This window comes from Dryobates pubescens, chromosome 28 (assembly GCF_014839835.1).
Source record: "Dryobates pubescens isolate bDryPub1 chromosome 28, bDryPub1.pri, whole genome shotgun sequence".
In the NCBI taxonomy this organism is placed as follows: domain Eukaryota; kingdom Metazoa; phylum Chordata; class Aves; order Piciformes; family Picidae; genus Dryobates; species Dryobates pubescens.
In genome coordinates this window covers 3,551,068-3,564,048 of record NC_071639.1, presented here as the reverse complement: position 1 = coordinate 3,564,048, position 12,981 = coordinate 3,551,068, and the positions used below count along the sequence as shown (strand labels likewise).

The following is a 12,981-nucleotide window of genomic DNA, read 5'->3' as shown; positions in this document are numbered from 1 at the left end:
GTGGGGTTTGGTCTCTTCTCCCAGACAGCCAGCACCAGAACAAGAGGACACAGTCTCCAGCTGTGCCAGGGGAAGTTTAGGCTGGAGGTGAGGAGAAGGCTCTTCCCAGAATGAGTAATTTGCCCCTGGAATGTGCTGCCCAGGGAGGTGGTGGAGTCTCCATCCCTGGAGGTGTTCATAAAAGGCTTGGATGTGGCACTTGGAGCCGTGGTTTAGTTAGTCGTGAGGTGTTGGGTGCCAGGTTGGACTTGATGATCTTTGAGGTCTTTTTGTACCTTATTGATTCTGTGATTCTTGCAGAGCTGCTGTTGGACTGCCTGGCACATCTCCCTTCGAGGCAGAGCAATGCACAAGCAAACTCAGCTACCCCTCTCCTCATTAACACTGCAGAGCCTGCACATACCACTTATGCAAAACAGATGGATGGGTAAAAGCAGCTTCCAGATAGAGTTTTCTTCAGTTCACACTAAATATTATTTACATTTTCAACCAGTCTGGAATTTAAAGTTTAAAATACTGCAGTGTTTTGGGAATAGCTTTATTCTGCTTTATTCATCAGACTTTGACTCTCTGATCTAGAGACCAAACCAGCACAGACTCTAAGCAGTCTTTCACCACTGTCTTGTCCATCAGGGTGGTGGACATCATGCCACAAACCAGCCAAGAGGCTGACACAATCACAGAATGGTGGGGGGTTGGAAGGGTCCTCTGGAGATCATCCAGTCCAACCCCCCTGCTAAAGCAGCTTCACCTAGACCAGGTTGCCCAGGATCACAATGTCCAGGTAGGTTTGGAATCTCTTCAGAGACAAAGACCTCAAGGTGAGGAGAAAGTTCTTCCCAGAAAGAGTAATTGGCCACTGGAATGTGCTGCCCAGGGAGGTGGTGGAGGTGTTCAAGAAAGGCTTGGATGTTGCACTGGAAGCCATGGTTCAGTTGTCAGGAGGTGTTGGGTGTTAGTTACTAGGTTGGACTTGAGGATCTCTGAGGTCTTTTCCAGCCTGGTGGATTCTGTGATTCTGGGCAGCCTGGTCCAGTGCTCTGCCACTCTCACAGCAAAGAATTTGTTCCTTATGTTTAAGTGAAACTTTCTGTGTTCTAGTTAGTACCAGTTGCCCCTTGTGCCCTCACTAGGCACTACTGAAAAGAGCCCTGTCCCATCCTCATGGCTTCCATCCTTTAGATGTTAATAAACATTGAGAGGATCTCCCCTCAATAGTCTCCTTTCCAGGCCAGACAGCCTCAGATCTCTCAGCCTCTCCTCATACAAGAGATGCTCCAGGCTCCTAATCATCTTCATTTCTCTCCATTGGGCTCTCTGGTAGCTCACTGTTATTTGCTCCCTTTATCTCTCCAGAGTCTCCTATCAAGTGATGCTCTATCAAGACTCCAATCACACTACTTCAGGTGAACCACTGATAAAAGTCACTGCTTACAGTCGTTGCAAGGCTGGCATCATTGTCCCAATTTTTCAGTGGCACCAAGGAAATCAGAATAGAAAAGAATTAACCAGGTTGGAAAAGACCCCAGAGATCATCAAGTCCAACCTATCACCCAGCACCATCTAATCAACTAAACCAGGGCACCAAGGGCCTCATCGAGTCCCCTCTTAAACACTTCCAGTGATGGTGACTCCACTACCTCCCTAGGCAGCACATTCCAGTGGCCAATCTCTCTTTCTATGAAGAACTTCTTCCTAACATCCAGCCTAACCCTCCCCTGGCACAGCTTGAGACTGTGTCCTCTTGTTCTGGTGCTGGGTGCCTGGGAGAAGAGACCAACCCCCACCTGGCTACAACCTCCCTTCAGGTAGTTGTAGAGAGCAAGAAGGTCTCCCCTGAGCCTCCTCTTCTCCAGGCTAAACACCCCCAGCTCACTCAGCTTCTCCTCATGGGGCTTGTGTTCCAAACCTTTCCCCAGCCTCCTTGCCCTTCTCTGGACACCTTCCAGCAAGTCAACCTCCTTCCTAAACTGAGGAGCCCAGAGCTGGACACAGTATTCGAGGTGTGGCCTAACCAGTGCAGTGTACAGGGGCAGAATGACCTCCCTGCTCCTGCTGGCCACACTGCTCCTGATGCAGGCCAGGATGCTATTGGCCCTCTTGGCTACCTGGGCACACTGCAGGCTCCTGTTCAGCCTACCATCAACCAGCACCCCCAGGTCCCTCTACTGCCTAGCTGCTCTCAGCCACTCTGCCCCCAGCCTGTAGCACTGCTTGGCGTTGCTGTGTCCAACGTGCAGAACCCGGCACTTGGATGTGTTAGAACGTTCCCCTCTTCTCCTCAAGGGTTCCAGATTTTCATGGGGTCACTTTTTCAACTTTATTTTAATTTCATTTCCTCTGGGCCATCCTTTTATTTATTTTGCTGTTGCTTTTCCTCTTCGTTTCCCCCAGTAATTGATTGGTTTAGCTCTAAATGAAGCAATTTGCTTAGAACCGTTTCCATCCGTCAGCATATCCAAATGTTCATCTGCACCTTCCTTAATTCCATGTCCTGTAGCAGCAGTAATGGCTTTCTGCAACGAGACTTGCACCTCAGATTGCCTGGAAAACTAGCAGGGCAATTATCTCCTGCCTGTCATTCTGGCAGGCACATTGCTGTCTTCCCCACTGCATTTCGGTTTTGAGAGCAACATCAATCCACAGTAAGTGTCTATTACTCACTTGATGCTTCCCTGGAAATGTTAAGCTTTCAGTATTGTTTAAAAGATAAAGAGGCCTTAATGCCAGCTCTCCATGCTGAGAATATCAGGAAAACTCCACTCATTTACTGGCTGGGGTGTCTACCTCCAGCCCATAGCTGGGACTGAATTCTAGCCTGCAGTGTGCCCAGGCGGCCAAGAAGGCCAATGGCATCCTGGCCTGTAACAGGAAGAGTGTGGCCAGTAGGAGCAGGGAAGTCATTGTGCCCTGTGCTCAGCACTGGTCAGGCCACACCTTGAGTACTGTGTCCAGTTCTGGGCTCCTCAGTTTAAGGAAAGATGTTGAGTTGCTGGAAGGTGTCCAGAGAAGGGCAACAAAGCTGGGGAGGGGTCTGGAGCACAGCCCTGTGAGGAGAGGCTGAGGGAGCTGGGGTTGCTTAGCCTGCAGAAGAGGAGGCTCAGGGGAGACCTTCTTGCTCTCTCCAACTCCCTGAAGGGAGCTTGTAGCCAGGTGGGGGTTGGTCTCTCCTCCCAGGCAACCAGCACCAGAACAAGAGGACACAGTCTCAAGCTGCACCAGAGGAGGTTCAGACTGGATGTTACGAAGAAATTTTTCATAGATTGAGTGCTTGCCTGTTGGAATGTGCTGCCCAGGGAGGTGGTGGAGTCACCATCATTGGGGGTGTTTAGGAGGAGACTTGATGGGGTGCTTGCTGCCATGGGTTAGTTGATTGGATGGTGTTGGATGATAGGTTGGACTTGATGATCTTGAAGGTCTCTTCCAACCTGGTCTGGTCTGGTCTGGTCTATTCTATTCTATTCTATTCTATTCGTTGCTCTATCACCTGCTGGCCCTTCCCAAGCAGAGAAAGGAAACAAGCTTATGAGTTTTCAGCCAAATGAATACCAATATCAATACAAGGGATAAAATAATTATACTCTGCCCAGCAGCAATGCAGCAGCCACAGCATCCAGGAAGGCATCCCTTGAGAGCAGCAGAAGGAGGAAGGAGAGCAGCAGAAGAAGGAAGGAGAGCAAGCAGAAGGAAGAAGAAGAGCAAGCAGAAGGAAGAAGAAGAGCAGCAGAAGGAAGGAGAGCAGCAGAAGCCCAAGCAAGACCTTCCAGCAGGACCTGACCTTCTAGCAGGAAGTTCCCTTCTCAACAAACTTCCCCCTTTATCATGATTGGGATGCTCATGGTCTGGGATACACCTGGAGCCCATTCGAGTCAGCTGTCCTGACTCAGAGCTGCTGGTGGCCTGCAGCCCTTGGCTGACCTGGAAGTCTGGCCCAGCAAAACCAGGACTTGGGGCTTTGAGGTTTCCTGCTCCTCTGACTCCTTGCTGTTGGTTCTGTGTGACTTACAAAGCAATTGGAAAGTGAGAGGGAGAAACAGCATATGGGATGTGGGAAAGGATGTGGGGAGAGAGGGGGGTGGGAGGTGAGACTCCAGAGACAGGGAAATCACCTCCTAAGTAGGGTTGGAGGAAAAGAGAGGAAGAGGAAGCACAGCTTCTGCCTCAGCAGCAACAATGCTGTGCCTGTCAGAGAGAAGCTCTCTCTCTTACATTTGCACACAGGCATTTCTGCATCTGCTAATGAACCACGCTTCCCTCCCCGAAAGATTCTTCATTCCTAAAGCCTACCCTTACCCCTTTCCTTCCTGCCTATCCTGCATGCATTTTCTAATCAGGACTTATTTAGGAAGGTTAGTTCCTTGCCACACAGCAGAGATATTTGTGTTCAATTTACTCTGTAAAGGCTCTAAAACCATGACAAAAAATGCTCTGGAAGCAGGAGAGGAAAAAAGTAATAGGGAGAAGGAAAGGGAGGCGCTGCAGGAAAACTCATTTGCTGGAGAGTGCAGCTTCTGTCTTATCAATTTAATTCCAGATAAGTCTTCATTTTGCTGGGAAGACAGATGTGATAAATATGTTAATGACAGATCTGGGCAGTTCAGTTTGTAGGGCTGCAGAGCCCAGATGGAAGTGATAATTTTTCTTTCCTTTTTCATTTGTGAAATAAAAAGCAAGGAAGTGAGAAAGTTCCTGAATCGTAACCCTGGGATGACTCCTGGAAGGATAATGGGCCTGAGCAGAGAGTGACAATTAACTACCATGCCCCAGTACTTGCTGCTTTATTAAATTCCTAAGCAGACCACTGAAAAGAGCCTTGGATGAACCCAGCTTTCCTTATGGTTTGTCAGGAGTCCAAACAGACTTTGCAGAGTTAGCTAATAATTGGACTCAGCTGTCATCGAGTCCTAGCATCACAGCCTCACAGAATTTCAGGGGCTGGAAGGGACCTCCAAAGTTCATCCAGTCCAACCCCCCTGCCAGAGCAGGATCACCTAGAGCAGGTCACACAGGAACATATCCAGGAGGGTTCTGAATATTTCCAGAGAGGGAGACTCCACAACCCCCGCCATGGCAGCCTGTTCCAGGGTAAAAATCTTTCCTCCTGTTTCCATGCAACTTCCTCTGCCTCAGCTTCCACCACTGCCCCTTGTGCTGGCACTGGGCACCACCCAGCAGAGCCTGGCTCCAACCCCTCAGGACTCACCCTTTGCATATTTATAAGCATTGATGAGGTCACCTCTCAGTCTCCTCTAAGCTGCAGAGCCCTCAGCTCACTCAGTCTCTCCTCATATGGAAGATGTTTTGCACTGGGTAAGAAGAGACCTCTAAAGGTCATTTAGTCCAACCCCACTGCAGTCCCCTGAGCAGGGACATCCCCAACTAGAGCAACTAGGTTTCTCAGAGCCCCATTGAGCCTGATCTTGAAGGTCTCCAGGGATGGGGCATCCACCACATCTCTGGGCAACCTGTGATCCAACACCCTCATAGTAAAGAGCCTCCAATCTAAATCCACTCTACCCTAGCTTCAAACCAATGCTCCTTGTCCAAGTGCTACAAGCCCTTGGCAAAAATCCCTCCCCAGCTTTCTTGTAGCCCTCTTGAGGTACTGGGAAGCTGCTTTAAGGTCTTCCCATCTCCAGGCTGAGCAACCCCCAACCTCTTAAATCTGAAGGATATTTCCTGCTGGAGCTGTTGGTGATGATTTCTTTTGACCATTCTGTCAGCCTGAAAAGTCTTGCTCAGCCTCTCAGCTAGAAAAAAGTTCTGCTGCTTGAATCCCCTTAAAGGGAAGGAAACCAAGCAGGAGACAAAAGGCCTAAGGAAATGGCAGCAAGCCATTTTCAAGCCTTTTCTTTCTTTCAGACTCCTAGCTGAACCATTCCTCTGAAGTCACCAAGTGGAAACTCGGTGTGCTGTGCTCACTGTGGTGGTTCTAACCGTGAAGAGCACATCTGGCTCCGTCGTGTCAGGTGCATTTTCATTTCCAGACGGTGAGGTCCTGATTTGTTCCTCCCACAGGGACTTCTTTCCAGGAACAGCTTGGCAAGAGACTGAGGTGCTTCAGCCTCAAATCAGTGGCATTAACTTCTAGGGGTTTATTAGGTCATTCTCATTATCTAGCTAAGCTCACAAATCAGAAACTGAATGGCTTCAACTATTTAATTTAACAGGGCAGTTAGAGGACCCTGAGGGCTTTATTCCAATCATTTCAGGGAGGACAATGGGGATTTCTTGTGTGTGTGAGAGAGAAATAGCTGCTTGTAGCCCAAGTTTTACCACTGAGCAAAGAGTACCGTTGTTGTTTATCACTGTCCTCAGGTGGGGGGTGCAAGGGCAGTATGATTTATGGGTAGGGAGGATATTGGTTATTAGATAGAAATCTGATATCTAAAATAGCTGTCTGGCCTTCTTCAGGGGACCCTGCTTTAGCAAGGGGGTTGGACTCAATGATCTCCAGAGGTCTTTTCCATCCCTTGTTATTCTGTGGCTCTGGAATGTCATCATCCAACACAGGCAGTTTTGGTTTCCTTTGTTTACTTTGCATGAATTTTCTCTGAGTCTGTCTGTCTTCCTTTCTTTCTTCCTTCATTTCTTTCTTCCTCCCTTCCTTTCTCTCTCCCTTTCTCCCTTTGTTTCCCCCTTTCTCCCTTTGTTTCCCCCTTTCCCCCCTTCTTTCTTCCCCCCTTCTTCCTTTCCTCCTTTCTTTCCACCCTTCTTTCTTTCCACCCTTCTTTCTTCCCCCTGTTCTTTCTTCCCCCTTCTTTCTTTCCCCCCATTTTTCCCCCTTCTTTCTTTCCCCCCTTCTTTTTTCCCCCCCTTCTTTCTTTCCCCCTTCTTTCTTCCCCCCATTTTTCCCCCTTCTTTCTTTCCCCTTCTTTCTTTCCCCCATTCCCCCCCTTCTTTCTTTCCCCTGTCTTTCTTTCCCCCTTCTTTCTTTCCCCCCTCTTTCTTTTCCCCCTTCTCTCTTCCCCCCTTCTCTCTTTCCCCTCTTTCTTTCTTTCCCCCTCCCTCCTTCCTCCCTTCCTTCCTCCATTCCTTTCTTTCCCCCTCCCTCCTTCCTCCCTTCCTCCCTCTCTCCCTCCCTCCCTCTCTCCCTCCCTTCCTTCCTTCCTTCCTTCCTCCCTTCCTTCCTTCCCTCCTTCCTTCCTTCCTTCCTTCCCTCCCTCCTTCCTTCCTTCCTTCCCTCCCTCCTTCCTTCCTTCCTTCCCTCTCTTTCTCTCATTTTTCCTTCCTTTCCTCAATTAACAACTAATACAAAATTACCAACATGTGTGGCCTGGATATTTCTTATCCAAACAAAATGAGCACCTGAGAGGGAAAGGGAAAAGCTAGACTGCAGCGTGGAGGGGAGAGGAGCGATCCCCAGGCTCTGGCAGTGGAAGCTGTGTCAGCAGGAGTCGAGCCAACTTAATTAGCCCTGTGAAGAGGCTGGGCAGAGTGCTTGGTTACTGCAGCTGTATTCTGTTTGACAATTCATCTGATGGCTCTGCACTTTGCTGAACTGTGCAGACGTGTGTCCCTGCAGCGTTGCACCTTGCTCACAAGTGGAAGCAGTTCACAGAATCATAGGATACACAGAATGGGAGGGGTTGGAAGGCAACTCCTGAGATCACCCAGTCCAAACCCCCTGCCAAGGCAGGTTCACCCAGAGAGGGTCCCAGAGGAACACATCCAGGAGGGGTTTGAATGTCTTCCACAACCTCTCTGGGCAGCTTGTTCCAAGGCTCTACCACCCTTAAATTAAAGAAGTTCCTCCTCAGGTTAAGATGAAACTTCTTGCATTCAAGTTTGTGCCTCTTACCCCTTGTCCTGTCACTGGGCACCACTGGAAACAGACTGGTTCCATTCTCCTGACACCCACCCTTGAGCTATTTGTAACCACTGATGAGATTCCCCCCTCAGTCTTCTATTTTCCAGAATAAGAGTCCCAATTCTTCCAGCCCTTCCTCATAAGAGAGATGTTCTGATCCCCTAATCATCTTTCTGGCCCTTTTCTATACCCTCTCAGCAGGTCTCTGTCCTTCTTGAGCAGTTCTGGCACTCATTTGAGGTTCCAGTCCATGCTGGCTGCTAACCTCATACCATCCAGTGAATAACATGGCCAAAAGCACCCAGTCCTGCTGCTGGCCCCAGCGCTCCCTTACCAAGGTCAGAGAACAGCAGGCAGAGACAGCAGGAGCTTCTCTGCCCTCACAGCCCTGCTGTGAGCTAAGAGGCAATCAAAGCACAAGTTGTAGCTAGAGGTGACCCAGCCTTGCAGGAACATTCTCAGGGACTGGCACAAAACAGCTGGGTCTGGGTCCTCTGTGGGTTCATGCAGAAGCAGCATTTGATCCTGAAACACAAAGCCAAGCAGAGCTTCCCAGCTGGGGGCCAAGGAAGCCATTCTTCACCCTCCAGCAAGCAGCCAGAGCTCCCTGAGCCCCAGGCAGGGAGCTGCTTGTGGGAGGAGCAGTGCAATTCATGGGGCACTAAGGCTTCCTTGGGGCTGCCACCTTCTCAGGCTTAAATTCAGCTTGTTAGGACATTTGTTATTCATGCAAATAAGTCCATGAATAGTCACACCATGAAAGGACCTTATTGCTCTCTACAACTCCCTGAAGGGAGGTTGTAGCCAGGTGGGGGTTGGTCTCTTCTCCCAGACAACCAGCAGCAGAACAAGAGGACACAGTCTCAAGCTGCACCAGGGGAAGTTTAGGCTGGAGGTGAAGAGAAAGTTCTTCCCAGCATGAGGAATTGGCCACTGGAATGTGCTGCCCAGGGAGGTGGTGGAGTCACCATCCCTGGAGGTGTTCAGGAGGGGATTGGATGTGACACTTGGAGCCATGGTTTAGTTAGTCATGAGGCGTTGGGTGACAGGTTGGACTTGATGATCTATGAAGTCTTTTCCAAACTTATTGATTCTACAAAAATAGGCAAAGAGCACCAGGTATCAGTTTGGCACAAGTTCTACCTTGTTGAACCCTTAGATGTTCCTGATGTAGATGAAAGAAGAAGAAAAGGGCAACAAGGGCAACAAGGCTGGTGAGGGTTGTGGAACATAGCCCTGTGAGGAGTAGTTGAGGAGCTGGGGTTGTTTAGCCTGGAGAAGAGGAGGCTCAGGGGAGACCTCATTGCTGTCTACAACTACCTGAAGGGAGGTCGTAGCCAGGAGGGGGTTGGTCTCTTCTCCCAGGCAACCAGCACCAGAACAAGAGGACACAGTCTCAAGCTGTGCCAGGGGAGGTTTAGGCTGGATGTTAGGAAGAAATTCTTCCCAGAAAGAGAGATTTGCTATTGGAATGTGCTGCCCAGGGAGGTGGTGGAGTCACCATCACTGGAATTGTTTTAAAAGAGCCTGGATGAGGCCCTTGGTGCCATGGTTTGGTCGATTAGATGGTGCTGGGTGGTAGGTTGGACTTCATGATCTCAAAGGCCTTTTCCAACCTGGTTAATTCTGCAATTCTGTTAAAATGCAGTCTCCCTTGTTGCCATCACAGGCTTCTCCTCTACCACCCATGCCCTCTCAGAGGACTCATGGTGCTCAAGGTAGGAAAGACAATGTGTCCTGTGCAACTTGAAACCTACTGTGTTCCAGCTCAGGATGATTAATCTTATGAATAAGGGATCTCCACGTGTTTCACCTTTCCAGGGAAGGAGACTTACAAGCCTGTAAAACTCAAAGCATTCTGACTGCAGTTCATTATTTATTTATAACAAGTATGTGACCAAACAAATGTCCCCTGGAACAGCCTGCTGAAATTGTACCTCCTTGCCTGGACAGCTGTGGTCTGAGGTTGGTCTCACTCATGAATGTGCAAATCAAGCTCAGATCATTCCTCTCTTGCCCTTATTGCTCTTTCCTCACTTCAGGATAACATTATCTTCTGCATGAGTCTAGTCATCATAGAATGATAGAATGGTAGAAGAGAATCATAGAAGAGACTTTAAAGATCATCCAGTTCCAACCCCACCACCATGGGCAGGGACACCTCCCACCAGCCCAGGTTGCTCGAAGCCTCATCCAGCCTGGCCTTGAACACCTCCAGGCAGGAGACATCCACACCCCCCCTGGGCAACCAGTTCCAGAGTCTCACCACCCTCATTCTGAAGAACTTCTTCCTCAGCTCCAGTCTCAGTCTCCCCTCTGCCAGCTCAAAGCAATTACCCTTCATCCTATCACTACAAGCCCTTGTTGAAGGTCTCTTACCAGCCTTGTTCTCCAGACCCTTCATCAGCTTTGTTCATAGAATCACAGAGTCAACCAGGTTGGAAAAGACCTCAGAGACCATCCAGTCCAACCCCCCTGCCAGAGCAGCATCACCCAAGGCAGGTCACACAGGAGCACATCCAGGCAAGTCTTGAATATCTCCAGAGAGGGCAAACTCCACAACCCCCCTGGGCAGCCTGCTCCAGGCCTCTGTCACCCTCAAAGGGAAAAAATCTTTCCCCCTGTTTCCATGGCACTTCCTCTGCCTCAGCTTCCACCACTGCCCCTTGTGCTGGCATTGGGCAGAGCCTGGCTCCAGCCTCTTGGCACTCACCCTTTGCATCTTTATAAACATTAATGAGGCCACCTCTTAGTCTCCTCTTCTGAGGGAGCCCCACCTCCCTCAGGCTCTCCTCACATGGAAGATGTTCCACTGCCTTCATCATCTTTGTGGCTCTGTGCTGGACTCTCTCAAGCAGTTCCCTGAGCTCCTTCTTGAACTGAGGGGCCCAGAACTGGACACAGTACTCCAGATGTGGCCTCACCAGGGCAGAGCAGAGGGGGAGGAGAACCTCTCTCGACCTACTGACCACAGCCCTCCTAATCCACCCCAGGATGCCATTGACCTTCTTGGCCACAAGAGCACACTGCTGGCTCACGGTTAACCTCCATTCCACCAGGACCCCCAGGTCCTTTTCCCCTTCACTGCTCTCCAGCAGGTCAGTCCCCAACCTGTACTGATACATGGGGGTTGTTCTTACCTTTGGAACCTGTAGTACATCAGACAGCCCTTGCTCTGGTACTGCCATGAGAGGACTGGGTGTGAGTGTTGGCTTTTTGGGAGGCCTGGGTGGTGGCTGGAGGGTTTGGTTCTCGTATCTTCGCACCATGTAGTACTGCTCTTGGCTGATCTCTTCCACCGCCGCCTTAGTCCCGGGCACTACAGCTGGCTGGATGTCTTTGTTCACCAAGTGGACCAACATGTTCAAGCGATAGACAGGGATCTCCCAGCTCTCCATGGGGCTGCTGGCACTGCTGATCAGCAAATAGGAGTCTGTGATTTCCTCTTCCAACTGCAGCCCAGGCACAGCAGCCAAGACGTCCTCTTTGACGGAGAGGTCCCTGACGGACACTTTGACGTTGAAAGGCAAATGGAACTCCCTGCAGATCTCAGGCAGCTGGTACTGCTTGTTGTCATGGATCACCTCCACAAAGCCACCTTCCATGTACATAGGGAGGAGCACGCTCTTGTACCCATCGCTCAGTATTAGTTCGCAGGCTAAAGCATCGATGAGCTCCTTTCCTCCCTCGCGCCGGACCGCGCTAGCCTGGCGCTGCTGGACGAGGAACTGATCCCCAACGCAAACGGAGAAGAGCTCTCTGTGAGGGGAATCAAAGGCTTTTGTGGCCACTACATGAAGCTGCTCCTTTTCACTTCGTGCTAGTTCTAAGTCATAGGCAGTTGGCAGCTCCCGAGGCCTTCTCTTGAACTTGCCTTTGTAGCTCGCAGGGATTAAAAAATGTCTCTTGGGGCAGTCCCTCCTGGTCTCGGAGGCGAGGACTCTTGCTGCCTGGTACTTCTTGTGGATGATGATCTCTTTCCCTGTAGACAGCAAGTTAGTTGGGTATTGGCTTCCTGATGGCCCTTCCATTATCTCAGCAACCATAGGGAATTCTTTGCTCGTTCTCTCGAACACATCTTCCAAAGAGAGTGGCTGAAGGAAAGCCCTCGCGTCGCAGCAGTCTGTTATATCCTTCACCTCAACATCCAGATCTGAGAGGAGGTGAACTATGTCCTTGCGAGCTGAAAAGGAAGAGAAACAGCATTGAGTTGTGTTTTCAAAGGGACACTGGAGTAAAATAGACATGTCCTGGTGGGCAGGCACTAAAAGGGCCTCCCCCAGGGTGTGCACCTCCATATGTTAACATGCACAATGAAAGAGGCCACTCGAAGCCTAAGTGGTTGGAGATACAGGGCTGCCAGATATGCAGGAGACCTCACAGAGGAAGAGAGAAGCAAGAGGTGATAAGGGCAAGAAGTGAAAGGGGGAAGGGGGAAGGGGGAAGGAAAAGGGGGAAGGGGGAAAGGAAAAGGGGGAAGGGGGAAAGGAAAAGGGGGAAGGGGGAAAGGAAAAGGGGGAAGGGGGAAAGGAAAAGGGGGAAGGGGGAAGGGGGAAGAGAGAAGGGGGAAAGGAGAAGGGGAAGGGAGAAGGGGGAAGGGAGAAGGGGGGAAGGGAGAAGGGGGGAAGGGAGAAGGGGGGAAGGGAGAAGGGGGAAGGGGGAAGGGGGAAGGGGGGAAGGGAGAAGGGGGGAAGGGAGAAGGGGGGAAGGGAGAAGGGGGGAAGGGAGAAGGGGGGAAGGGAGAAGGGGGTAAGGGAGAAGGGGGGAAGGGAGAAGGGGGGAAGGGAGAAGGGGGGAAGGGAGAAGGGGGGAAGGGAGAAGGGGGGAAGGGAGAAGGGGGGAAGGGGAAAAAGGAAAGGGAAAAAGGGAAAGGAAAGGGGAAAGGGAAGGGAAGGGGAAAGGGCAGGAAAATGGAAGGGAAATTATTAATGAAATTAATATCACCCCAAAAAAAGGGAGGGTCAATATCTTGGTGTGAAAAAGCCCAAGCTGATTGTTAATGAATGAAGACATTTCTCCCATAACGATCCTGTGTAGAAGCCTTGCATCTTTCTCCTGGCCATCTGCTTTTATGCACTATCAGAACCAAGCCATTGCATTTAACAGTCTGACAGGGACCAACTAACTCTTTTATCACAGCTGAACTTGTAAAATTGTGGGGGCTAAAATTC

At 50.3% G+C, this 12,981-nt stretch overlaps 1 protein-coding gene across 1 annotated transcript in view; it reads right to left on the bottom strand.

Moving 5' to 3' along the window:
• The window catches only part of THEMIS (thymocyte selection associated), a 91,126-nt gene that overhangs the window by 50,486 nt on the left and 27,659 nt on the right, over positions 1 to 12,981 (bottom strand). The window contains exon 4 of the mRNA XM_054173984.1: positions 10,951 to 11,993. Within this exon, the coding sequence (XP_054029959.1) occupies positions 10,951 to 11,993 (1,043 nt within the window). The remainder of the gene's footprint in view (positions 1 to 10,950; positions 11,994 to 12,981) is intronic.